Here is a 26,972-nt window from a genome sequence, read left to right as displayed (position 1 = left end):
ATCATTGGCAGATAATCGCCCAGGAGAATGTTGGCTTTCTCTACGTAACGATTACAGTCCTCTCCCTTCGATTGAAAAGAAATTTTTACATTGTAAGCCTAAAATAATATGAGAAATAGACCAGTAGTGGATAAAAAGTGTTGAAGGTAGAACTCTATATCCAATCTGGATCGTTACTGTTATAGGAAGATATATTTATGGAAGATTTTGAAATGGAGTAGGATTTTTGGAATATAAATATTTACTCTGCATTAATTTTAAATGCCTATTAATAATAGGCACTATGATTATAGTCAAGTTTCTGCATTTCAAACTACTTTCCATTATACAAATGGAATAATATATATGAGAAAATATTCAATTCCTTTTTTTTTTGGTTTTTCAATTTAAAGAAGTGCAAATATCCTTTGTTTCACCCTTCTGCATTATGTTATTGTACGTATGATTCATATGCTTGATGAACTTTTTGTAACGATTGTTTAAAAAAGAAAAATTGTACGGTGCTCCATTTTCTTGAAAGACTTTCTATAAATTTATAACAGGATTTCCAATGCATTTGTGAGTGCGACTCGGAATGACTAACTTCTGCACTTTCTGGGGGAAAAAAGCTCTTGAAATATAATGTTTCTTTTTAGACTTTATTTGATAAATTAGCTACTTTCATCGAACTTAAATTCAACAAATCGTGGAAGAGCTTGATGGATTCTATGATTCGAATCTATTCTGTTATAAGGGACTTTTCCACGTGTTTTCTATATGATTAACACGTTCCAAATATATTTTTGATATTCGTTAGGCCGTAATATAAAATGACCTTACACACAACACATTCAAACTTTCTTATGGTCTTCAAGAATGCTTCTGTGATACTGGTCTTTCAGGATGAACACTCATCATACCTCGCGTTGACAAATATATTGAACAATTTCTCCTCTTGTTCTTTCTCAATTGTTTCTGTCCATTTTGAAAATGGCAATTTTACCACCAGAAAGTTCATCAATCTGTAGTAAGGAAGAACACAACAATTTTCATATTTATCTCCAAAATTATACACCTCATAAATGATCTTTTTGACAATCTAAGATTTCTAAATCGTTACCTGACTTGTTAGATCTTTGAAAAAAGTAGTGGAACATGTGCTGATTTATTTTATAATTAACTACATTTGAACTACTTATTATTATAAAATTTGGTGTCAATTCCAATTTCATAAATTTCAAGACACGATATGCATTCCAATATTTTAATACAAACCCCACTTAGTAAAAGCATTCTCGAAAGAAACGCGACTATGAAATCAACACCAAATGTTATTAACTGATAAATACGTACAAGGCGTCTGATAAACTATAGCCGCCAAACTAAAGAAATTCGTAGGGATAATGAACTGTTAAAAGAAGATGGTCTTCATTTTTGTTTCCCAACTCCTCTTGCTCAAGGTTAATCAGTAATTAAAATTTCTCCATTACAATTAATTCGTATCTCGATAGAAAGATTCTATTAGGCAGACCCAATACGAATGCTATAATTTCATAAGTAGAAATAGTACACATATACTGAGATACACCTACAAGAGTTTATGGTATGTATAATTTATTTTGAAAACAAAAGTCAAATATGCATCGAAGAAAACCTTTTTATCGATATTTAACCTCATCTTTTAGATCCGAAACATTGCTTTAATTGAAAATCAACAGGTACCATTAAGAAAAAAGAAAATAATCTATGTGCAAAACCTTCTTCTTTTTCATAAGAACACAAAGCCAATCTATGTCGAGTATTTAAACGAACGGTGTTTGCTAGAAAATTGCTTGGGGCGCAGCAACGATCCGTTTCTCGTTAACACTCCCTCCATATAAATTCAGTCATCGCTCATATGTAAACTGACCGGAATATATGACGTCCCATTCCAGCACAAGAGAAGCGGCCACTGTTTCCCGGAGAGCACTTACGATCAGAGTTACCAGAAATTGCTCTTTTACAACGAATTTCAACGAAAACTCAATCACGCATCGTGTTGTATATAGACGGGATGTGTGTCGTTGTGTTTTGGCTGTAAAAGAGCAAGTGTCTGGCACGTTGTTTATTGGAGGAAGGCAGTGGTTCTCTCGTACTGGGAGAAGGGACGTCATTTATGATCGATAACCATACATTCTTACCACATTTATGCGAAATACAATACAGGTGCCCACCAAAGGAGCACCTCCTTCCGATAAATGTATAATGGACCATTGAATTACCCTTTCTTCCCATGCAATTCAAGTAAAAATCTTATATCGTGGATCTTTTTGCCTTGTCTTTGTATCCTTTGGATGATTCTAAAGCATTTAGACCAATGAGTTAACTTTAAACGGTTACAAATATTTCTTTAAATCTTGTGGAATTTTATTTTCTTAAGGAAAATGTAGCATTTTCTTGTGTACAGTTCATTCGGTGTGTGTGTGTGTGTGGACATCGGTGCAGTTTTATCTGATGCCAAGCAATAAAATCTTTTTAATCTGTTCATGCTCTGTGCTCTCTTGTTTGAAGAGGGTTAGTATATGATTGAGAGAAAAATCGTATCAACGGTAGGTTCGTGAAACGTTAGGAAATCTTCGTTGAAAGTGTCATGATTCGGTGTTGTTGATCCTTCGATTTGTTTCGTTGCTCGTATTGAAAGAAGGCCATTAGAATTCTGAGAAACTCTAGCATCGCTCAATAAAAGTTTCCAGTCTTTTAGACCACCGGAACTTTTTCATTAAACAATGGTTGTATATTCATCGATCAAAGAATCGCATTGTGTCTATTTTTAACATTTGTACGTGTTTTTCGTGTATTTAGGCTGGACTTGAAGAAAACTATACAAGATAAATAAAGAACGATATGAAATTGTATATTTGTAAGGTTATTTTTTCTACGTTTATACAAAATAGTATTGTACGACTAGTAGCTTTATTAGCAAACCGGATCGTTTCGATAAGAAAAATATACAAGGTGTCTGCTTTTAACTTTGGCAGGGAAATATCTCGAAAACTAATGGTCCCAATATAAAATATCAGACAGCAGCTGTTTTACTTTGATAATGACATAAAATGGTGCTTTTGATTTAGCGTTTAAATATTTTTTGAACACTACTCGATGGTCATTTTAGTAGCTATTTAAATTGAATATCTTATAAAGGACTCGTCATTTGAACGTCCCAGAAACGTGCATATTGAAAAATGCTTACATTTATCATTATAACTAATATGTATAAAAATTATGCACAAGATTTTTTCATGAATGCAAATAGTGTAAACGTTCGAAAGAGTCTTATGCAAATTTGTGATATTTCTTATAGTTACATAGATACATGTTCTTTTCATTTATGCTCTGGTGCTTTTTAAATAACGGTCCCCTATATGCTTTTACATATTCTTGTAACTTATCTCAAAGTCTTTTTACAAAACTTTCTTTTTATTAGCTTTTAAACCTGATGCAAGATTATAAGCAGTATATTCAAATCGGGTGTAATAACACAGTTATATAGTGGTATATTATATCACAGTAAATATTACATAATATAATCAGTGGTAGAAAAAAATATATGAAAAGTTTAATTTAAGAAAGGTGTAAAAAATAATGCTAATAAGGTGAAGTAAATTTGACTTAAACTTATAATAATGACAGTTGAACATTATGAAAAAGTACAAACTTCAGGATGTACATGAGAGGTTAAATACATTATTTGAAAAGAAATGCAACGATTGTAAAAGGGGGAAAAAATCTCAGATAGTAGAGGGAGAAGTTTAGTTTATCTCCGAAAATGTCAAACTCGGGTCATTGCCTGATGACATGGTTCGAGTCCTCTTCCGTCGTCTCCCTCATTTGACTTCCGCAAGTAGTTACGTCATCTCTTCCTCATTGTGACGAAAGTTGAGGATACAAGACCTTTGCGGTATGCAGCGTTAGCCATCATGAATGAGTGCTAGGCTTTAACGTGCTCGGTCGTTAATTGGCTGCAACTTTGATGAGAAAGCTACAGGATCCAATGTCCAGTTGTAACACACGAACCTCTCTCTCTCTCTCTCTCTCTCTCTCTCTTAGCATATATAGGACGGTTCGGTAGGATCAGTTGCTTCCAATGATAAACAATTCTAATTTGATCGGGGATAACCTCGTGACTCTGAATCAGTCCATAAAATGATTTTTATCATCTCATCAACGTACCGAAGATTAATTAGTTGGGATGTCGTGGAGACGTGGTGACATGCACTTTCGCAATTTTAGCTCGCATTTGGAGAACCACCAGTTGCATGGGGGTGTTGGTATCCTTCTTCTCCAATTTCGACCTTTCGGTTGTCGACAAGTATCCAATGATCCGTGCGGCTAAATCATCGACCCCACTTGGATATTGATCGTAACCTTTGGAGGAGGTCGATTCGATTCTTCTTCGATATCCAGTCTTTTCAGCAAGAGGTCGTCGTAATTATTATTCACCGACTGAATTGGTAGCTCAAAAATATATTCTTCTTCATCTTCTTTTTCCGTGGTTCAAAACCCTCTCTGTCTCTCCTTCCCTTTCTTGCATAACCTTCTGTTTCTGCCCTGCTAGGTTCTACGATGATTCATCGAAATGTTTCCAATTCACAGGATCCATTATTAAATCAATATCCAATCGAAGACTCGAATGGATATCAATGTGAAAATTTGGTGGATCTGGCTCTGATTCCTAAAATCTTCTTTTTAGCCCTTCGTTTCATTCTGTTATTTATGAGATATTTCGATTAGAAAGTAAACGTAAGTGAGGGACTAGGCTTTTATCGCGTAATTCTCTCACACACTGTTTCGATCAAGTCCGCAACTACCTGTAGTTTCTAATCGAACTGTATGGTAGGCGGCTTGATGATATGAATAAAATGATAAGAGGGTGCTTGGAGAACACTCGAGGTCAGCTAAAAAATTATGCAGTAACGTATAGGGTGTTTCGTTTAAAAAAAGTCAAGCTCCTTTTCATGCAGTCGTCATGAAGTTTCAAGGTCAAGCCAACGTTAGCACCTTACCTCTCCCTCCAAGTCAAATAAGTATTGTTTGACAGCATGTTCTAAAATAATTAAAGTGGTTCCTACAGTGGTTTAAGGGGATCCACCACCGACGAGAAATTTAATTCAAGCTTATCTCTGAAAATAATAAAAATATGAACTTTTTAGTAGAGGTTGAATTTATTCGTTTAACAGTGTTTAAGAGCGCTACAGGCTCAGAATTTCATTAAAATAATTTTATTTTTTATGAAAAATAATAAACAATAGTATTTTTGAAAATATTAGTGATATTGAAAAAAGGGAACTGTAGCACCTTCAAGAAAAGTTCTATGAGTAATTTAAAATCAGAAAGAAGTGAATACGTCAAAAAATGTCGAAGATTATTTTGACAAAATAATACAACTCTTCGAATATAAAAATTGCCGGTTTTACTGACAGAGAAGAATCGTCACACGTTTGACAAATACACGCATATAAGTTCTCCCGCTTTAGTAGGGCTACAAATATATTTATAGTCCTATAAAAGCGGAAGAACTTATATACGTGTCTTTTTCTAACGCATGACGATTATCTCGGTCAGTAAAACCGGCAAATGTTATATTTAAATAGCTGCATTAGTTTTTCAAACGAATCTTCAACATTTTTGTACGTATTTGCTTCTTTCTGGTTTTAAATTACTCATAGAACTTTTCTTGAAGGTGTTACAGTTCCCTTTTTTCAATATCACTAATATTTTCAAAAATACTATTTGTTTATAATTTTCATAACAAATAAAATTATTTTAATGAAATTCTGAGCCTGTAGCGCTCTTAAGCACTGTTAAACGAGTAAATTCAACCTCTATTAAAAAGTTCATATTTTTATTATTTTCGGAGATAAGCTTGAATTAAATTTCTCGTCGGTCGTGGATCCCCTTAAGCCTTGTACTGGCCAGATACGTTTCAAAATTGAAATAAATAAAATTCTGCTCTACAATTCAATAATTAACGTTGGAATATAATTTAAAACCAAATAGTTCACTTTTGTTTCGACCTCTTTCCATTTTATTACCTCTATTTGTGCATTTTCTTTTTCAACTTTGTTTTTTTACTAAAAAATCTTTATTTTTTTAGAGGTTATTTTAACCGTTAAAATATACTAGCAAATTCAACGAACTGATTTTCTTTTAATACTTTTTAACGTAGTTTCAAATCTACTTAATTTAGTAAAAAGATTATTATCTGAGAAAGTATGTTTTGTTTCTGCATATAAATTAAAAGTCGTAGTGTATAGTTTAACGATTGAAATGACTTCCGAAAAATGAAAATGGATGAAAAAAATTAACATGAATACCAAAGCCAAAAAGAAAATGAAGTAATACATTTGATAAAACGGTGTCAGATGGAAACATTAAAATAAACTAAGACCCTCGTTTCCTTTCATTAACATCGTCTGAAATTTCATAAATTCGACAAAACTTGATAAATTTACTGAAATGCTGCATACTTGTTTTAGCAGTGCTTCGAATTGTAACATTTACACAATAGTAAGTGGACACACAATCGTACATTGAGAAATAAGTGAAACACTTAAAAAGATAGAAAAAAAATTGATCCGCTTACTCTTAAGAATAGTGGCTTAACGCGGATTTGAAAGAACTAAGGGTTTTCGCGTAGTTGCGAAAAACTATACTACACGATGTTAAGTTTCAACGAGGCGACAGAGGAGCCAGAAATTAGAATGTTGCAATTGACACGTGCTATAACTGACCCTGCTCTCTCTCCTACTTGTTTAGTTTTGGCCTCTTAATTTCACAATCCTACTAAATTCTTCTCAGTTTGTGTGTGTGTGAATATATCCCTTTAGGTGTGTTATGGGCCGCCCTAAGTCCTTTAGTTTACCTTAACCAAAAGAAAATGTAATCAAATTGAATTTAACAATGTTATCAGGAATGATTCTTCGTGCAAAGTCTTAACTAAAGTAACTGCAGCCGCGAGAAATATGACTGACTATTTAATATATAAATACGAGAAGTAGATAATATTTCAAAAAATACAATTTTCTTCTCACAAAATGAAATGTTTATATTGTTTAATACCAGACGTATTATCTCGGGTTGTGTGCAAGGGGTCGTCTTTTCGACCTCATTTTTTCATCAATTGTAGTTGTTGAATGACGTAGAAAATGTTAGGCTTAAAAGACAATATGATCTAGTTTTAATAGCGTTGATTGCTAAACACATCCACTTCAGGTCAGTTCATCTAAACAGTGCCTTAGTGATTAATGTAAGCGCGTGCGTGCGTTCGCTATACTATCAAATTATAATTTTATTCAATTCTTTTTAATTTGGGTAAAAATTATAGTTTATGAAAAATTTTTTCAAGGACACTGCTGCTGGGCAACCTGGATAAATTATAATGGTTGTGAGAGTAGAATTTTGTCTGATAATACTATCATAATTTTTAATATGACTATAAATCTATTAATACGAGGTTATTTTCTCCTTAATACTTTACGTGTGAAACTGGGGCTTTTATTTTCCATAGCGAAATGTACCTTTGTGCCAATTGCGCTGAGATCAAACATTCATAAAAAAAATCATGTGTGCAGATTATAAACAGCATAGATTATTTATTATTTTGATAGTCATTTTTTAAAAGTTTTGATAAGAAAGTTTAAAAAATTTATACATAACTGTCATCCTTAAATGAAATTATTTTCATAGAATTATTTATTGGTGTAATGAAAAGAGTGATATAATTATTAGAGAGAAATTCTTGAAATGAAATACTAAGTCTGTGTTGAAAATAGTTTTGTTACAGCTATGGCCAATTCCTACTATGTTTCAAAGACATAACAGATTTATATTTATATAATTCAAATTAATTTTTTCGCTGAGAAATATATTGTGAGCGTGGCTTCATTTAGGTAAAATTCATCATAAATACATAGAATTATTACTATTTATGTGTGTTTCTCAATTGTTTCAACGATCAATCCGTAAGGTTAACTTGATCATATGTGATAAATGCAAATACACCATCGATACGACTCGAATATAAATTGGATTTTGAATAGATTTTCTAAATAATGAACGATCGATTAATTATATTTTATAAACCTTTGGCACAGGATTCAATTACCGAAAGCCTTAAAAGCACGTGGCAGTGATGAAATGGTTGACAAATAGGATCGTTTTTCGACGAAACTTATATAAATGCAAATAATGGAAAAAGATTTCGAAGAAAAATGCTCCTACCGAAAACGGTCCACATCTTTTATAGCTATATGTAAATAAACGTCTCTTCTAATCCGTAACTCAAGATGTTTCAAACAGCGCGTATACCCTGTATTTTTAATGATCGGGTAAACAGATATTTTTTCAAATGTTAATACAGTATAATCGAGCTTATTCCGCAACGTTACATAATTCTTTGGAAGGGATCCTTGCTTTCCTTTGATAAACATTTAATTGCCGGAAAAAGAAATACAAATTTCCGAATATTTTTCGAGAAAATCGCAGTTGTGCCAAAAAAAAAAAAAAAAAATAGTATCAAGAGGCACTATGTAATCATTATTGCCATATTGTAGTATGTGAGATACTGATTATAATGATTTTTTCAGTTAACGTAATGTCTGTGGACAAGGAGGAATTGGTGCAACGTGCGAAGCTTGCTGAACAGGCGGAAAGGTACGATGACATGGCCGCTGCGATGAAGGCAGTTACCGAAACAGGCGTAGAGCTTTCGAACGAAGAGAGGAACCTGCTCTCGGTAGCGTACAAGAATGTAGTTGGCGCAAGGCGTAGCTCGTGGCGGGTAATCTCCTCTATCGAACAAAAGACAGAGGGCTCCGAACGTAAACAACAGATGGCTAAGGAATATCGGGAGAAAGTCGAAAAGGAACTACGCGAGATTTGCTACGATGTATTGGTAAGACACTAGTTCTTCGCTTTATTACTTTTTTCATCGAACCTATACCTTTTTTCCTTTTCCACACTTCGTACTCTGTATATAGCTTTCTGTGCTTATTTACTATTTTAATTGGGGTAAATCATATGTTACAACGTGGTACATGTATTCTTTAATGAAGTCTAAATCCAATTACCAGATTCGACATTTTTTTCTCTCAATTTTTGCAAGTCATTTTCTTTCTTAGTAGTAGATAATGGTTTTCTCAATTTGCACTTGGTTAAAAGAGTCTCTATAATACGTGTAGCCTCTGTATTTTGTCGTTTTCACTGAAAAATTCTAACCGAAGCGAGCAATTCCTATACTATTTTTTGACATAAACGATAAAATTCAAAGTTTCAATATTTTTGTGACTCATCAATAGGAGTGTCAATAATAATCAATAGATATTTTTATATTAAAATTCGAATAATGATTTTCTCGGTAATGATTTTTTAAGAAGGCTCAGATATTTAATACACATTATACTTGTCAGGCATGTTTGGACTTTTAATGAAACAAAATTGTGTGTTAAAAAATTAAATATTTAGAAATAGTTTAAAATCAATGAAACAATTAAAAGATTCAATATTATATTATCGTGCGAAGTAAATTGATGACTTTGAGATATTTAATCTTCTTTACAATCAGTCTTTGTTACAAAGAGCTTTAATTTTTTTACAGACTATTTAAACGGTTACCATTTTCAATTATTCAATTCATTTGAAAATAATTTAATACAAATTAACTCTACATTTTATTAAAGTAGTCGGTTGTGAAAAAACGATATTATAAGTACGTTTATCAAATTTATAAAACAATTTGAGATGGTAGATTGTTGTGTTATGTACTTTTACAATTCAACTAGCTCCTAAGAAATTGAAATTGATTAAAAAATATAAGTTTCTTATTAAAAGATCTAATTATAAACAAATCAAAAGGTTTGATCATCACGATTTGGTTTAGATGTCACTACTATTAGCATATTTTATTTTCTATTGATTTTAAGCTATTGTCAAATATTTAATTGTTAGAAATATTCAATTACATTACAGAATATGGTTTATTTAAATTTGTAAGCATATATGATTGGCATGGTCTATTTGAGGCCTTAAATCTTCTTGATTAAACTTTGTTTTCCTCTCCCATGGTTTATACAATTTCATAAGCGACTTTCATCTCAAGTCCAACATTTCTAACAGGATCATTCAACACGTTCACGCCGGCGCGGGCCACCGGTGGCCCGCGCCGGCGTGAACGTATTAAATATACAGAGTGATTTTTTATGAGTATCCACTCTTAGTAAATGGAAATTAAAAATAAATATTGAATATTCTCAAAATTCTTCAATATTTTTGCTTCGTGGGGACAGTAAATTATCTTATAAAAAAAATTGTGTAGTTGGAGAAATGTACAAGCTATGAAGGTCACCTTGATTATTTTAAGTAGAACCCCATAATTTTTATTACATATTTTTCTAGCTTATCTCAAGCACTTTTCAAAGCACTATATCAATTAATAATTCCATTTAGTACTTCACTAGATATTTCGATTTGAAATTGCATATAGGTGTTGGTTTTGACGAAAGTAGTGTGAGCGACTGTTAGCATACACACACTTATTCGCTAATCTACTTATATTTTCAATTTGCAATATTTGATGGACAGCTTGTTGAAATGATAAATTTATATACTGCTTTGGAAAACTTTTGAGATAAGTTACAAAAATATGTAATAAAAATATAGGGTTCCATTTAAACATTTCAAAAGGTAACTTTAGTTGAATTTTATGTTCTTTTATACCTAGAATATTCTTACAGTTATTTCATGATCTCCTCGAAGCAAAAATTGACATGTCTTTTGAAAATCCAATACTTATTACTGTTTTTCATTTGTTCAATATATGTACTCATAAAAAATCACCCTATATATATATATATATATATATTGGTATTATTTACAAGAATAACTATAGATATCTGAACTGTATTTTAAGTTTTATAATCTATATAATTCTATGTTCACAGGACTTTTAAGTTAATGTGTTACAGAAAAAAATGTTCAACCTTACTGTCAAAAAACGTTTCAGTTAAAATCTTTTTGATTTCAAGAAGGACATAAGATAGTACTGTTTGGACCTTGAAATTTTATTTGAAGATTGTATAAAGGCTACCTCCAAATTTTCAAAAGGAACACCCCATCTTTATAATGTGTTCTTGTATCTAAACTTAAGAGCTCTCGACAACTATATTTTCATGTTTTTCTTTCTACATCCAGTTATTTATGAGATATTTCAATTTGATAATATAGATGGCTAAGCTACTTTGCATATGTACCTTGACTTTCAACAATTTTTTTTTTAAGAAATCAAAAATGGAGAGATCCTATTGATCGACCAGCACAATTATCACATGTAGAAAGCAGAATTAATATAGGCTAGTGTATAGGTAGTGGTAACAGCGGTAGCGCACACATGAACACAGCCGCAAACTACTTAAGTCATATCCACTTTTATAAGCTGTTTTTAATCAGAATATCTCATGAACAAATGGATAAAATGAAAAGATGAAAAGAAGGTTTTGGAACCCTCTTGATATAAGCTATTAGAATATGTAATAAGTATGAGGGGGGGGGGGGGGCTTAATTTAAGAAAATCAAGGTAACCTTAATATTTTCTTCAGCAGGCTTTCCAGGGTCAAATCAAACATACAATCTTGTGTCCCCGTCAAAATTAGTCACATAACTTTTATTCTGAGAGATTTTTCTGTATTTAGTTTATCATTATAAACAAATATTTGCGGCGATTAAAATGGGACACCTTGTACTTCGCATTACTATATGGAAGATTGTTTATATGAAAACATTTGGATAGATGTCAATTATAGTGAGAATAACAGATAGTTTTCATGCACTTCTGCCTCTAATGAACATAATTATAGACAATGATACACGTCACATACGTAATGAATAAGAAATGAAATTGGTATAGCATTATTAACAATTATTAACACTGCCTGAGCGTGTATTTGACGTACACAATTCTGTTGATTCTGACTCACTCCCATATTCTATCGCTTATTTTAATGAATCTTCCATATAGAAGTAATAAATGGACACATGCATTCCTTATTCCCCTCTGATTTTTTCTTAAAGAACAGGAATTAGTTTTAATGTTTTTAATAGTATAAATAAGCATATCTCTCATTACTGATACCACAAATTGCTCATTTCCACACACACTCTCCTATGCACTTTCTTACTATGAATAAAAAGTTACAATTTTAATAGTTCACTTATTGTCCCAATCTAACCGCGAAATTAGTAATACAATAAATATATTTTATTTTCAATCCAAACATGCTAAGGAGAAATTTGTTCACTAACGATAAGATTATTTAATGGATATATTTAGGCTATTGATTTATTAATCGATTAATTATAGAATTTTCAGGAACTTTACTATAAAATGAAAATAAAATTGCATGTTTTTTATTTCATTTTATTTTTCTTAATTGTCTTAGTACCACAAACGAAGAACTAGCAGCTTCCAGTTAATCGATCAAGTGGTTAATATCTTCAAGATAACTGCAAAACTGTTTTATTTAGTAAATGGATGCTTGCCGTGTATACTGAATCCTTGAATATTATTTTAGTACCAATTTTGGACACACTTAGCGATACTAAATATGTTATTAAAATTTACTTGATACTAGTAAGGTTGGAGAGTGACTGCTAAAAATTTAAAACAAGAAATATGTGGTATCTGCTATGAGGGAGATTCCTATGCGTGCTTCTTAAAACGCTAAAACTAATTCCTGAAGTTGAAAAATACATCAGAGGAGCAGTGAAGATCTACGAAATTAACAATAAAAGATTATTTGTTGTTTTTCAATTTAAAGTATTCAATGGGTACATGTTATTTATTCATGTTTGCGACGATACAGCGTAATTAACGTTATCTGTTGAGCAAAATATCAAATGCATCATTTTACATCATGTACACTTGCTACACTAAAAATCCTAATAATTCAAAAGCTACCCATTTCCGAGAAAAGTGTGGTAGTGGAAAAATTATCTTAAAATATATTAAAGAATATACCCCTCTTCAAGAAAGCCTGTGTATTATGACACACCCTGTATATTATTCACATTAATAAGTATACTATTACTTAAAACAAAGACAATATTTTATAATCGATTGTTCATTAAAATAATAATAATACTTCGATAATTTTTTTTTTTAAACAGCTTATCATTTTGATACAATGATGCAAGTTTTTCTATTTCATATTAAGGATCAATTGTAGAACTTTTTTTAAATATTATATCCTTAAAGTAAATTAATGTTTTTGATGTCACTTTAAAATACTGCTAACTTTTATAGTTTTTTAAATTGGCACAATATGAGTGCATTAGTGCTGATATGTATAGTTTCATTTGAACACTTCCAGCTGATTTCCTTTTAGAAAATTTGACAAAGATATAAAAATATAAAGAAACACTTAGTCAATATAGTAACCATAGTAGTTTTTTTATTGCTGTTCAATTTTTAAGGTTATTCGAAAGTTACATTCATTTTTTGTTGTTATTTGCAATTATTTGTCAATATTTACGTAATAAAAAGCCATAAAATTAAAGTTTTCAAAGTGTTTTTTCTACCAATTAATTCTACGAGGAAAAACAGGTACATTCGCTGAATTTTGTCTGTTACAGTATCGTTTATTCATAGCACATGGTTAGGAAATATTGAATCGAAATCGACCCTGCCATTTTCTATACCGAAAGTAGGTTAGATAGATGTTAACTGGTTAACAAAAATTAGCTATGAAGTTATGTGTGCATCGTACACAAGTAGATATTACATCTCGAGCGATACAATATTTAGTTCTCACACAACTTTTGTCACACTTTATATCTTTTTCCATTGTCAGCATTTATTTTTCTGATGTAGAAGCAGTTATTTTTGTTTCAACTTTTTATAATATTTTTTTTATAAATGAATGGTACTCTGACAAATAAATTAACGAGTGATTACATTCGTGCCTTTTCACATAGAATTGATTGACAGTTTTGTTTTCAATTAAATTTTATGATTATTTCTGTAAGTAGATATTCATGAATAATTGTAAATAACAAAAAAAAACATGGATCTTTTTGGTCCCTTTTGCGGATCCTGTAGTTGGTTTTAAGCCATTTCTCTTAAATCAGTATATGTGTATGATGCCAAATTGCAAAGATTAAAATCCTCCACTCAGACTCCCTCGCTTATACAGTTATATGGACTTTGGGGTCCACATGGGGTGGCTAATCGTCTGCAGTTTGGCATTACACACATATAGAACTCTAACTTTGGATTCGGTTTAATTGAATAATACATCTTTTGAAGCAAAAGTTTCTTCGAGATATTAAATTCTGAAATCGTATATGCGTGACAGCTTTTTTAAAGTAGTGTACGTGATCGATACACACCACACATGTGTAGGCTCATGTATGTATAATTTCAAATTTCACTATCCCAAAGTGATTGAATGAAATTTTGGATTAGTATAGTGTTTTAGAAGGCTCTAGAGACTAGAAAAAATTATATACAGGGTGATTCATTTTTTAACTAATTCAGTTTGAATATTTTGTAATCTAATAATCGAATAAATTAAACTTTTAAGCAAAAAAGTTATGGTTAGAAGTGGATATGAGATGGTATAAATGTTTTGACATTGAAAGGTCGGGTTTGAAGACTACACAAAGGTCATCTAGAGATTTTTAATTACATCCCCTCATATGTTTTTAAATATTTTTATAGTTGATCTCACAGAAGATTTCCAAAACAGTATATTGATTTGTGATTTCCTCCAGTCGTTCACTGGATATTTTTATTTGAAAATATTTATAGATGTACCCTGACTGAAGTAGTATGTGTGACCCCTACGCCTACGCGCATTCTTAGTATTCGTTTAAACATTTCAACTGAAATGTAGCAAATACCTGAATTAAATAATAATGTACTATGGCGTGCTATAGAAAGCTCTTCATATCAGCTGTAAGAATGTGGTATAAAAAGGAGCTCCATTGTAAAAATTCAAGATGACCATCATCTAGCCTTAAACTAACCTTTCAAGGTCAAAATAATGGTACCATCTTATATCCCTCCATGAACTATAAAACTTTTGTTTCAAAGATTTTTTAGTGAAATTATGAGTTGTTTAGATATTCATGTGCTTTAATTAAAATTAACCACTCTGTCTAAGCTGTTCCATTTAGAAAAATCAGTGATTGTGAAGTCATGAAATATGTGTTTTTATTTATCTTTGTCTTTCATACTTACAAAAAAATAAAGTCAGTTGAAAATATTCAGATAAATGCCCTGTTTATTAATTATTGCATTTCTACTGTATCGATTAAAAAAATTATACATTTTATGTGTTTTTAAATTATTCTATAAAAAACATTAACTCGTTCTTTCTTTTCAAGGATGCTTCACCAATCCAAAAATATTTCCATGAACAAATTTTTAATACAGGGCGAGGCACTTAAGCCGACTCAAAATTATTAATACAAAAAGATGTGTATCTCTTTAACTATAAGAGATACTCACTTTTCACATATAACCTTCCTGAAAGCAAATAATAAGAGGCTTCGAAAAGATCCTATGCAAAAATTGAATATCTTTTATAGTTAAAGAGATTCGTGTCTTTCTGTATCCATATTCTAGGGTGGCTTTAAGTGCCTCACCCTGTATAAGGTTTCAGGGTGATGCACATACAAAAAACCCCTATATTTGTAACAGTTATAACGTATGAAAATTATGTTGAATTGCACTTTTGACGGTTTAAACAAAATCAGAAATGTCTAAATAATATATGTTACATTTATAAACAGGAAACAGGTTAACTCGAAAAAATTGTATCTTTGTACCACAATTATATAAGTCAATCATAACTTTCTTTCCTTTATTTTTTATAAAGAAATCCTGATTTTTAAGCGTTTGATAATTTTTCAGTAACTGTTTATTGGTAAGGAAAAATAATGTATTCAATCGATTTATACCAATTATGCCATTGAAAAATACTCTCTTACAGATTTTTAATAAATTTCAATTTTTTCTAAAATATATAAATCGTTGATTGTAAATGGTTAACATTCAGCAAAACTATTTTCATCATTGGTAGAAAAGAAGAGAACATGTAGGGGCAATCTGATCATTTTGTTTACAAATTTCTTATTGTTAACCGACTATAGTTTTTACAAATATATATTAGTACCGCAAATAATATTTGTTTACAATTTTATCATCATATAACTAATATTCCTCGTCTCTTAAGTAAAAAATGCACATAGCATATTTTGTACTCTACTCATTTAAGTATTCAGTTTTATTATGCTGTTTAAAATATGTAACTTTTATATCAAATACTCATTTGTGTTTTTCTATATAATTAATGGAAATTTTTAATTCTTAGGGACTACTGGACAAATACCTGATACCAAAAGCTACCATTGCAGAGAGTAAAGTATTCTATCTGAAGATGAAGGGTGATTATTACAGGTATCTCGCAGAAGTCGCCACTGGCGAAATTAGAAATGGTATGTTTAATTATTCATCCTAGTATTAATTAAGACTGCTAAATATTAAGCATGCACAAGTTGATAAAAAAAATCCTAAATGGCAAAATTGGTTCAATAAATTTTGACGTTAACAGTTTTACAACTAATTTTGCTATCTGGGAATCTATAATTGAAATAAATCAGTTATCTTTTTTAAAGAGTTACTTGAATTAATTTATTTACTGATAAAATCCTATAATTTGTTGTTATATTTGTAAATCTCTGAGACCAAAGATAACTAAAATATTACAAAACTTAACAATAATATAGTGTTTAATTTATAGGAAAGAGTTGGTTACAAACCTGTTGCCTTCGTAATAATATAAGTTGTTAGCTTTTCTCAGTTACAGGAGGCACAGTACATACAAGGTATCCGGTTGACTTACACCAAACATGAAATTTCATGTGGAGTGCTTTCTTTTAAGGTAGTTGGGGTAATATAATTGAACTAGTTAGGGCCTTAGCATTAAAAGAAAGAAATATTGTAGAATCTTTACAGACACGTTATGATGCTAATATATCAATATAAATGTTCTAAAAGGGCAAATCACAAATTTGAAAAATTATTCAAAAGATAATAAAACTTCTCATTTCTACGATTAGAAAAAGTAAATCAGTACTTATTTTGAATGTTCTATTATATTACAATCGAATATTAAAATACTGTTAACAAATATGGATATCCTTTTTTCTAATCGTTCAACTGAGAAGCTATTGTTGTCTACTGAATATTTTTCCAAATGCGGTATAAGCCCTTCAAAAAAATGGTATTAATGCAAAAAAAGAATGGTAATATACACTACCTCTCAAAAATATGAATACAGTAAAGTGAAAATCGACCCATCTTTTAAGTTTTACATCTTTCTTCCAAAAAATAATACAGAGGTGTAATAGGTTTCAATTGAAAGGTTATTTGAAGGTCTTTCGATTGGTGCGTGATAAAACTAATTTAAAGGTTATTTTACTTATTGAATTAACAATAATTTAACGGCAATACGTATATCGACATTACCGAGCGAAATTCTTGTCGCGCGTAGCTCCGTCATTTCTTAACCGATTTTGATGTATAGGTACCTTTTTGAAAACGACAGAAAGAGATCTAGCGACCCACGTTGGCCGATTTGTACAAAAATGAAAAAATGAAAAAAATGTTAAAAAAAATGAAATTCAAAAAATCGGCTTACGTGTGTCGCTAGATCTCTTTCTGGCGTTTTCAAAAAGGTACCTATACATCAAAATCGGTTAAGAAATGAAGGAGCTACGTTCGGCAAGAATTTCGCTCGTTAATGTCGATATACTTGTTGCCGTTAAGTTATTGCTAATTCAATAAGTAAAAGAAGCCTTAAATTAGTTTTATCGCGCACCAATCGAAAGACCTTCAAATAACCTTTCGATTGGAAGCTATTACACCTTTGTGCCATTTTTTGGAATAAAGATTTAAAACTTGAAAGAGACGGGTCGATTTATACTTTAGTGTATTCAGACTTTTGAGCGGTAGTGTGTATAAATTCATATTTTGGTAGCTGGTTTTGAAGATATTGTATATTAAAATGACCACACAGATTTATGAGCGTGTATGCTAGAAACGTGAAATTGATCTACCTAAATTATTAAATAACTCGAAAACCGTTTAAATAATTTGTTTCTAAACTGCATATAGAATGTTCTTTATAAATGCTTAAAGAATAAAATTAACGTATTCACTTATTGTTATTTATATATAAATGTTCATTCAATTCATTTATATTACTGTAATTTTACATAAAAAACTGTGTTAATTTTATTTTACAACTTCCTTAAAACTTACTACCTGAATGAGACTACTTTTTGTATACGGGATTCGTCGAAAGCGTAATACAATTAAATATTTTGAAAATAGAAAAATGTTAATCCTAACTAAATAAGATACTACTTCGACCACCTTTTGAAGGAGCTACTTCGTTTTTTTTTGCTTATTAAACTTTTAAAATTATCTTAAAAATCATATGAAGGTCGCCCTGAATTATTTAAATGGAACAACTGTTTTTTTATTGTTTATTCATTTTGTTTAACTGAAAATTGATCAAAAACTGTACTAGAGTCTGCTCCAGCAAAAGTGCTTTTTTCCTGAGATATTATTTTCATACTTATAATTTAATATACTTTACAAAAAGCTTCATATATCTAAAGGTCCATCTGAAGAACGAAAATTAGATCAGATGTTTAATTCAAATAAATTTATATACATATTAGGGTAGTCGTTAAAAATTGTTTTTCCAATTGGACCGCGACATCCTCCACAAATCTGTGCTAAATAAATAAGAAAAATATCCCTGAAAACCTGGACGCTGAGAAAAAGTTGTAGGTTAATTCTCGAGTCGCTTTTATTTTTCCTATTTAAAAAATATGGAATTTTGATAGAGTGTAAAAATAAATTTTGGAGTTACCGTAATTATTACTTTAAGCAATCTTAAACAGTATAAAACTGTTAAGTATAGGTACTAGTATCTGTACAAATTTTTAGAGAATTTTCTTTTACATACAGGGTTTTTCTCTAACAGCGGAACATAGGATTATATTATTTAACTATGGCAATGAAGCACTTACTATACATTATTATAATTAATAAAAGCGTAGATAGTTACAATTTAATGGTTATTTTAGTTTAATTGCTTTTATTATTCATTATAAATGTCATTTTACTCAATTAATCTTGGTTACTACGTTTAATATTTAAATTAAATGGAAAACAGTAATTTGACTATAGTAAAATTTACTATAGTCAAATAACACGAAATCTCCTATGTTCCGCTGTTTGAGAAAAACCCTGTACACGTAGCTTGATATACCATTGAAATGGACCCTAAAACCGTTTTTTGGTTGATTTCAGTAATGTGTAAATCTTTGTATATGTGAAAGAAAATTGGCTTAAAATGTTTACAAATACTGGTACCTTTACTTGATAGTTTTATACAGCTTAAGAGATTTCAAGGTAAAAATTAAAGAAAATTTAAAATTAATTACTCAATCCATCAAAATCGCAGGTTATTTAAATGGAAAAAGTGAACGTCTCAGAGACCGGGAGAGGGGGGAGTTCTTAATATTTTTGTTCAGTTCCCAAGTTTCAGGACATATCTTTTTATTCATTTAAAGCAGATTTGGAGGAATTCTCGGTCAAATTGAAAAATACACAATTTTTAACAACTACGCTAACAAATATACATTTACTGGATTGAGATTAAGGGAAGGATACCTTAGAGAGGTTTGAAAAATTGCATTATCTTTCGGAATTATTTATGTATATCTAATAGTTATTTCGAAAATAGGATTCAGTAAATATTATTCTTATATCAATGAAGAGTACAATGCAATTTTATTGATACAGGAAAATCCCTAATTGCGGTAGCAGATCCTGTTAAGGGGATGAATTGCGCGTCGAAAAAGTACTTCCAAATGTTCTTTTACAATTTTAGAAATGTGAATATTTTCATAGGGACCAAATTGGGTCGTATTGATCTGCTTAATTAACGTAAAAGCTTTTTTTTTTTTTTTTTTTTTTAAATTTTGTTAATCGGATATTAATAATAATATTTTATTTCCCATCAATAATTTCGAAAAAGGGAGCCTTTAGGACGCTGCGCCAAACTTCAACGAGTAATTTGAGACCAAGAAGAAGCAAATATTCCCATAAATGTAGATTTTGTGGAAATACTGTTGTAGCGCAACAAAGAAAAATTTGCAAATTTGCCATTGTTGCGCTACAATAGTATTTCCAAAAAATCTACATTTATTGGAATATTTGGTTTTTCTTAATCTCAAATTACTCGTTGAAGTTTGGCGCAGCGTCGTAAAGGTTCCCTTTTTCGAAATTATTGATGGGAAATAAAATATTATTATTAATATTCGATTTAAAAAAAATTTTTAATCCAAAAATTAAGCCTGTACGTTAATTAAGCAGATCAATACGAACCAATTCGGTCCTTATGAAAATATTCAAATTTTTAAAATTGTAGAAGATAATTTGGGAAGTACTTTTTCGACGCGCAATGCATCCCCTTAAATAAAGTCGTGAACAGGTCTGTATGAGGCATTCTTTTGCGTAGCCAATCCATCTGAATGGAAAAATGTTGAAAATTATTTAACTTCATTAATTCCAGGGAACCTTATAGTATTTCGATTTTTGAAAAGTTTTCAAATGTCTGAATGGCAATATTTTAAAATAGAAATACAATGAGTAAAATATGTTTTTATTTGAAATGACCAACATTTAGAAATTTGGAGACTTTTCAAAAATCGAAAATTCATAAGTTCCCTCGAATTTAGTCTAGCTTAGTAGCATTTCTCCATTTTTTCAGATGTATTGGCAATGTTGTAAAGCACCCCACATAAGCTAGTTCATGATCCTATTTAACAGAAGCTGCAAATGTCATTTGGGATGGATAATTCATTCGATTGAAAATCAAAATAGGAGTTAAATCATTAATTCTCATGACGCGGTTATAGTCGCTCTAATCAGGGGACTAGTTCAAGATTTGAAAATTGAATGGTATAGCAAACTTATTGTTAAAATTATTCGCTCCATATGAATTTATTGGTTTGGTATGATTCAACCGGATAACTTGTTTACCATATTAAAATTTGCGCACGGAATTTTCTATAAATTTTGGCCTGGGTTTCCAATTAGGTATGGTTAAACCAAATAATTTGGATAATTGGTTGGTTAATTGAAAGAGGAAGATTACTAAAAAATTTTTTGTATTTTAACAGCTTTAGTTCAATCATATTGGATCGGGAATGTTGGACATTTCATCGGGCTCTTCGAGGTCTCACCAACCGAAAGCTAGCTTGCATCCTTATGAACATATCACTACTGGATGCACGTACACCATTATTTGGATATGTTTATTTTTCGGCCTCCTTTGCTTAAATTTACTCAGCTTTGGTAAACCTTCAGTGCGATGGGGAGTGTTATAAGGTTTTCCCCTATCCAGCTCCTGTTTTTGCTCCTACACTAGTTCAGTTGACGAGAGGAGGTCAAATCTTTCTTACCTAAATTTGGCTTCTCATACTGTGGATAAGAGTTCAGATTCAGCCAGATACTTTTCTTATTTTTTAAATTATTATGAAATGTTTAACTTATTAGATTCAATAATAAATTGAAACGAGCCTTTAATATTTAATAGTAATTTTAAGAATAATTCTTTTGACTCGCATTTCACTTATAGTTTTAAAAAGACAGGTTTATTTATTCAGTATTTTCTCTAATAAACTCATAGCTGTCTAGAAATATTCTAGAATGATGAAACAGTTGAAAAGAAAAGAATTTAACAAAAACAAAAGTTGAGACTAAGAGTTTTACAAACGGTTGTCTTATCGCCTCTACGCTGTACCGGCGTCTGAAGGCCTACTGATAAAATTATAATTTCAATACATACTGTACATTCCTATACAATTTTATTAAAATCAGTGATCACAAGATCGCACGTACTTCTTTTATTGGAGCGTTTATAAATTTTTCCGAGAAAATTGGGAAAAGTGATAGCTAAAATTGTGAAAAAAACTTTATCAAGTTCACGTAACTTTGCGTGGTATTAGGAATTTTGTGCAATGTGGGAGATAGCTGAAAACGAAATACATGATCGTCGCCCCTGGTCACACTTGTCCATGAGGGACGATAATGGATTGCTTTTTCAACTTTTTCCCCCACTGTATAAAAATTCTAATACCACGCAAAGTCATGCCTAATTGATAATGTTTCTTTCCCGATTTTAGATATTAATGGAATCCCTCATACCGACACTACAGAGCAACACGTATCAATGGCGCAACATTATTCGAGGATAAATTTTGTACTCATTGTACAATTTCAGTGACCTCATTAATTGCCCTTTCCAGTACAATAGTGGATTTTTTTCAAAAATATAAAAGAAATTATTGTTAAAAGGTCCATATTAAAATAAATTATTCTTTCTTCAAAACTGTAATTATATTATTAGAAAGAGTAGATTTCGACGCCACTAAAATAATCTAATAAAATTAAAATCGGCTTTTAAATGACGCAGTGTCGTTGACACGCACTGTTGGAATTTGCTCTGCAGTGTCAGTTTGAAGAAAATCTCTGAAGTATCGTTATATTTCAATTTTCGTACAACTTTACAGCGTTATTTGGAGACCGATTTTCAATTCGTCACAATGTTTTTTAGAAACGTCGCAAACTGCTCTTTCCGATAAGTCAATGATATTTTATGAATAGCAACAACAATAACTTGGAAATAACTTTTTCTTCTGTTTTTCAAGACTGCGACTATTTTACTAGAAATTGCAGATTATGACATCCCTAAAAAAGTATATTAAGTTTGTGATTGGTAGTCGAATAACGCTGTACCGTTAATACGCCGGACATTTTTCTTTGCAATGACAGTATAAGGGATCCTATTATACGTAACTGTTAACGGGATCCCTCAAGCCCTCTGTAGCCAACATTACGGAACGAAAAACGAGGGAGAATTGTCCAGCGTTATTTTTCGACCGATTTGAATGATTTTGGACTTGTTGGAACCGTTAGGACTCGTACCTTGCCATAAAAAACCCTTATTTCCCAAAAAATGAAAAAAAAATCAAATTGTTTAAAAATTCGCATTAATAATATTTAATCGCAAAACAATTCGAAAAATCGGGCTTCTTTATGACGAGGTTCCAGACCTAACGATTCCAACAAGCCCAAAACCATTGAAATCGGTTGAGAAATAGAGCCGTACCATTGTCCCGCTTTTTTGAGGTGGACGAAAACCAAAAATTTTTAGGAAGGAAGCTAGCCTTCCGCCCCTCTCGCGGCACACGCTAACGTTTTCCCCCCACTCCGGCATCGAAACTTGTTCGCAACATTATTTTAGCGGTATTTATGTATGTATAGTTACAGATAGGGGAATAGCGTAAATATGAGAGGAAAGTTTCGCGGTAAGTTTCGATGATGGAGTGCGGGAACACGTTAGCGTGAGCCGTGAGAGGGGCGGAAGGCTAGCTTCCTTCCTAAAAATTTTTGCTTTCCGTCCACCTCAGAAACGCGGGACAATGGTACGGCTCTATTTCTCAACCGATTTCAATGTTTATGGGCTTGTTGGAATCGTTAGGTCTGGCACCTCGTCATAAAGAAGTCTGGGTTTTCAATTTTTTTTGCGTTTAAATATTATTAATGCGAATTTTTAAACAATTTTATTTTTTTTACGTTTTTCGGAAAATACGGCTTTATTTATGACAAGGTGCGAGTCCTAACGATTGCAACAAGCCCAAAAACATTGAAATCGGTCAAAAAATAGCGCTGGACAATTCTCCCTCGTTTTTCGTTCCGTAATGTTGGCTACAGAGTGCTTGAGGGATCCCGTTAACGGGATCCCTCACGCCTACTTTATCGATAGTTAAAGTCAATAAACAATTAGTTTAATAAAATTCAAATGCGAAGCAAATTGAACGATCGGCCGTTTGTTGGACAATGTGCCAGTCCTAATGAGTCAAACGAACTTAAAAACACTCAAATTAGTTGAAATATAACGCTGTACCATTGTGCCGCGTTCTTGAAAAGAGGTTACTTTTGGTTATTTCCACTTCAAGAACGCGGGACAGTGGTACAGCGTTATTCTTCATTCGATTTGAGTTTTTTTAAGCTCGATTTACCCGTTAGAATTGGCACCTTGTCATAAAGAAGCCCATTTTTGCAATTTGCTTCGCATTTTACTTTTATTAAACGAATTGTTTATTGATTTGTACTGTCGGTAAAGCACGCGTGAGGGATCCTGTTAAATGTTAAAAACCTTTCACTATACTTATTATTGAATCGAATAAATGAATGGCTCTATTAAAACGTGTTACAAATTAAAAAATAATAATAATAAGTAGCTAAAAGAGCGAACTCGAATCCGCAATATTGAAAGCCAAAGTTAGTTGAAAAAAATGATGCCTCGGTTACTTTGGTTAAAGAAAGTGAAGATGAAGAGAGATAAAAAAAATCAATACCCACTCTCTCGCATTCGACGTATACTGAAGCTGATTGAAATTAAGGAAAGGTGGGCGAAAAATGGTATGCTTGCAACGTTCAAGTAGGTTGGTGCTTACATGGACGCAAGTCAGCTTCTTGAGCAGTGAGACATCGGGAGTTCAGAACAAGTACGTACAGCCTATACAGCACCCAGTTACTTAAAGACACCTTTTAGACATATTTTAGTCAATTGGATGACTAAAAGATGTCCATAAGATAACTTTTAGTCAAGTGTGCTGTATGGGAGGTCTCAGTGTCCCCGATCTAACATAATTGTTTTAGTTTAGGAATTATCAGTAAATAATATTTCCTCGTTACATTTGTCTTGGATCAATAGGAATATTCTACTGACTATGTTACTGACGTGTAAACGCTGAGATTACATAAATCGAAGTGGTACACAAATACACAGAAACACCTAGTTGAGCTGAGGTGGTAGTGGTCGAACATCAAGATTTCCGCATCGATGCCTGCGAGAACTGGTGAAACAACACTTTTGTTCAAACCAACAGGAAATATTGAAATTTCAAAATTTCTGCCAAGTTTCCATTGAGTGTTTCTGAACTATATATTTTTTTATGAAGAGAGTCCGGATACCACATAATTACGTATATCTCTTAGAGTAGTGCTCGACAGTTTTTGCACGTGTGAGTCATTTTTCGGAGACCCTTCTCCCTCTATCAATCTTTATCTTCCAGGACACCTGTGGGCATAAACAGCATTGGGTATGTGTCTTACTCTGATGCTAAATTTGCCTACGGTTGCCGTAGAGGGTCTAAGTCATCCAAGTTGATGGGAGGGAAGGGGAAACATGTAAAAAAATGTCACACACTCGTCTGCCTGCAAATATTGTCGAGCACAGCTTTAGAGTATAATCTACAGTTTTACTTAATTAAAAATATTGCTGAAAATAGTGTTTCTCTTGTGTGTGGAATCAGTTTCATCATATAAATACGTAAAATTCAGAAAACATCAATTGGAAACTTTGTAAATGGAAATTTATAAAAGTTTCAACTTTTCTTATCAATTATTCTAGTGTTTTTATGATCCTAAATTTAGTAGGGTTTGACTGAAACTTGGTTTTTCACTATAACCACAGATTCAAGTATTTGTGTGTGTGTAATATTTCCATCAATGGAATCTTAGTGTTTAAACACTAGTAAAATTGTCAATAAAATTTCTCTATCAATCCATGCAAATTGCAATAAAGAAATCTTTATTACTTATACCTCTTAAACAAAGAGAGAAGATATTAGGACAACAATTTTAAACCATTCTTTTTAGAATTTTACCCCCCATAAGAAGAAATCGGTGTGACTATAATTAACTGGATACTCTGTATGTATAAAGGGTAGAATCCCACTTAAAATGATTCAGACCATGGAAAAAATACTTTTTATCTTCCTAACTCTTTATAGAAATGTCAAATTTTAGCGTAAAGCCTTAACGAGTGTAAGTTGAAAGTCCTTCAAAAATATTTTATACGAAAAATTTATATCTGTGATAGTTAGGAAAATAAATAGAATTATAAACATAGTCTGGATTATTTCATTACGTTGAATGCCACACTAGTTTTACAGGGTCTGCATATGGCATTGATATGAATTTTATACAATGCTATAAATATAATGAACTACTGTCCATAGGAGATAAGTTAATATAAAATCATATTTAATGATTTTATTTTACCAAGGTTCCTGGTGACATTCGTGGCGCTGAAATACGTTTTTTTTCTCCATGGCTTCAGCGCCAAATTGAGCGATGATCACCGTTGAGCATTATGGAGTTCAACGTTTTTAGTTATACACTTTACACATACAGGGTTCTTAAAAAGGCTCAGAACAGTAAAATATATCTGGAAAACAATTAATTTACGAAAAAAAAAGAAACAAATAAAAGAGTGCTTTAGATATAAATTGTGAGATTTAAAACGATCTATGGAAGTGACTTAATCGATTTTTTTTTATAAAAATACGGGTCTTGTTCAAATTTTACAGACATATATAGTCGTTGTACTTGAAGTTTTCGGAATCTCTGTAAAAGTTTTAAGGTTATCGACGAAATGATTCAAGAAATAAGATTATAAATTATTATTTTTAACATTTATCCTTATGGGAATGATTATGAAGATATATCGTGCTTAAATATAAAAATATAGTTTGTTGCAAAATGAGAAGTTGCTGTAAATCTCTTTATGCATTTATGTGTTCATCAAGTTATCGAATAGATGAGGGAGACATCAAAAGTAAGAAAATAAAAAACATGATTTATAGTGACCTCATCGGTTACTTTGGCCTATGTTCACCATCTTATGTATTGTTATTTAAAACTAATAATTCCTTTCCTAAAAGGAATAATAAATTTCAAAAGATTTTAATCCATTTCGATAGATTTAGCAATATAAATGGTAACTATCTCCTATAGAGACCCC

The 26,972-nt window shown here is 31.4% G+C and overlaps 1 protein-coding gene across 2 annotated transcripts in view; it reads left to right on the top strand.

Annotated features, from left to right (window-relative positions):
- The window catches only part of 14-3-3zeta (tyrosine 3-monooxygenase/tryptophan 5-monooxygenase activation protein zeta), a 72,776-nt gene that overhangs the window by 13,309 nt on the left and 32,495 nt on the right, over positions 1–26,972 (top strand). For both annotated transcript variants that reach the window (XM_066728849.1, XM_066728848.1), the window contains exons 2-3: positions 8,604–8,911; positions 16,386–16,509. In XM_066728849.1, the coding sequence (XP_066584946.1) occupies positions 8,612–8,911; positions 16,386–16,509 (424 nt within the window). In that variant the 5' untranslated portion in view covers positions 8,604–8,611. The remainder of the gene's footprint in view (positions 1–8,603; positions 8,912–16,385; positions 16,510–26,972) is intronic.

This window comes from Prorops nasuta, unplaced genomic scaffold (assembly GCF_024137725.1).
Source record: "Prorops nasuta isolate Cenicafe-Biocafe unplaced genomic scaffold, Cenicafe_Pnas_1.2 PNAS00006, whole genome shotgun sequence".
NCBI lineage: Eukaryota > Metazoa > Arthropoda > Insecta > Hymenoptera > Bethylidae > Prorops > Prorops nasuta.
The sequence above is the reverse complement of the archived record's forward strand: the minus strand, read 5'-3'. Positions and strand labels throughout refer to the sequence as shown.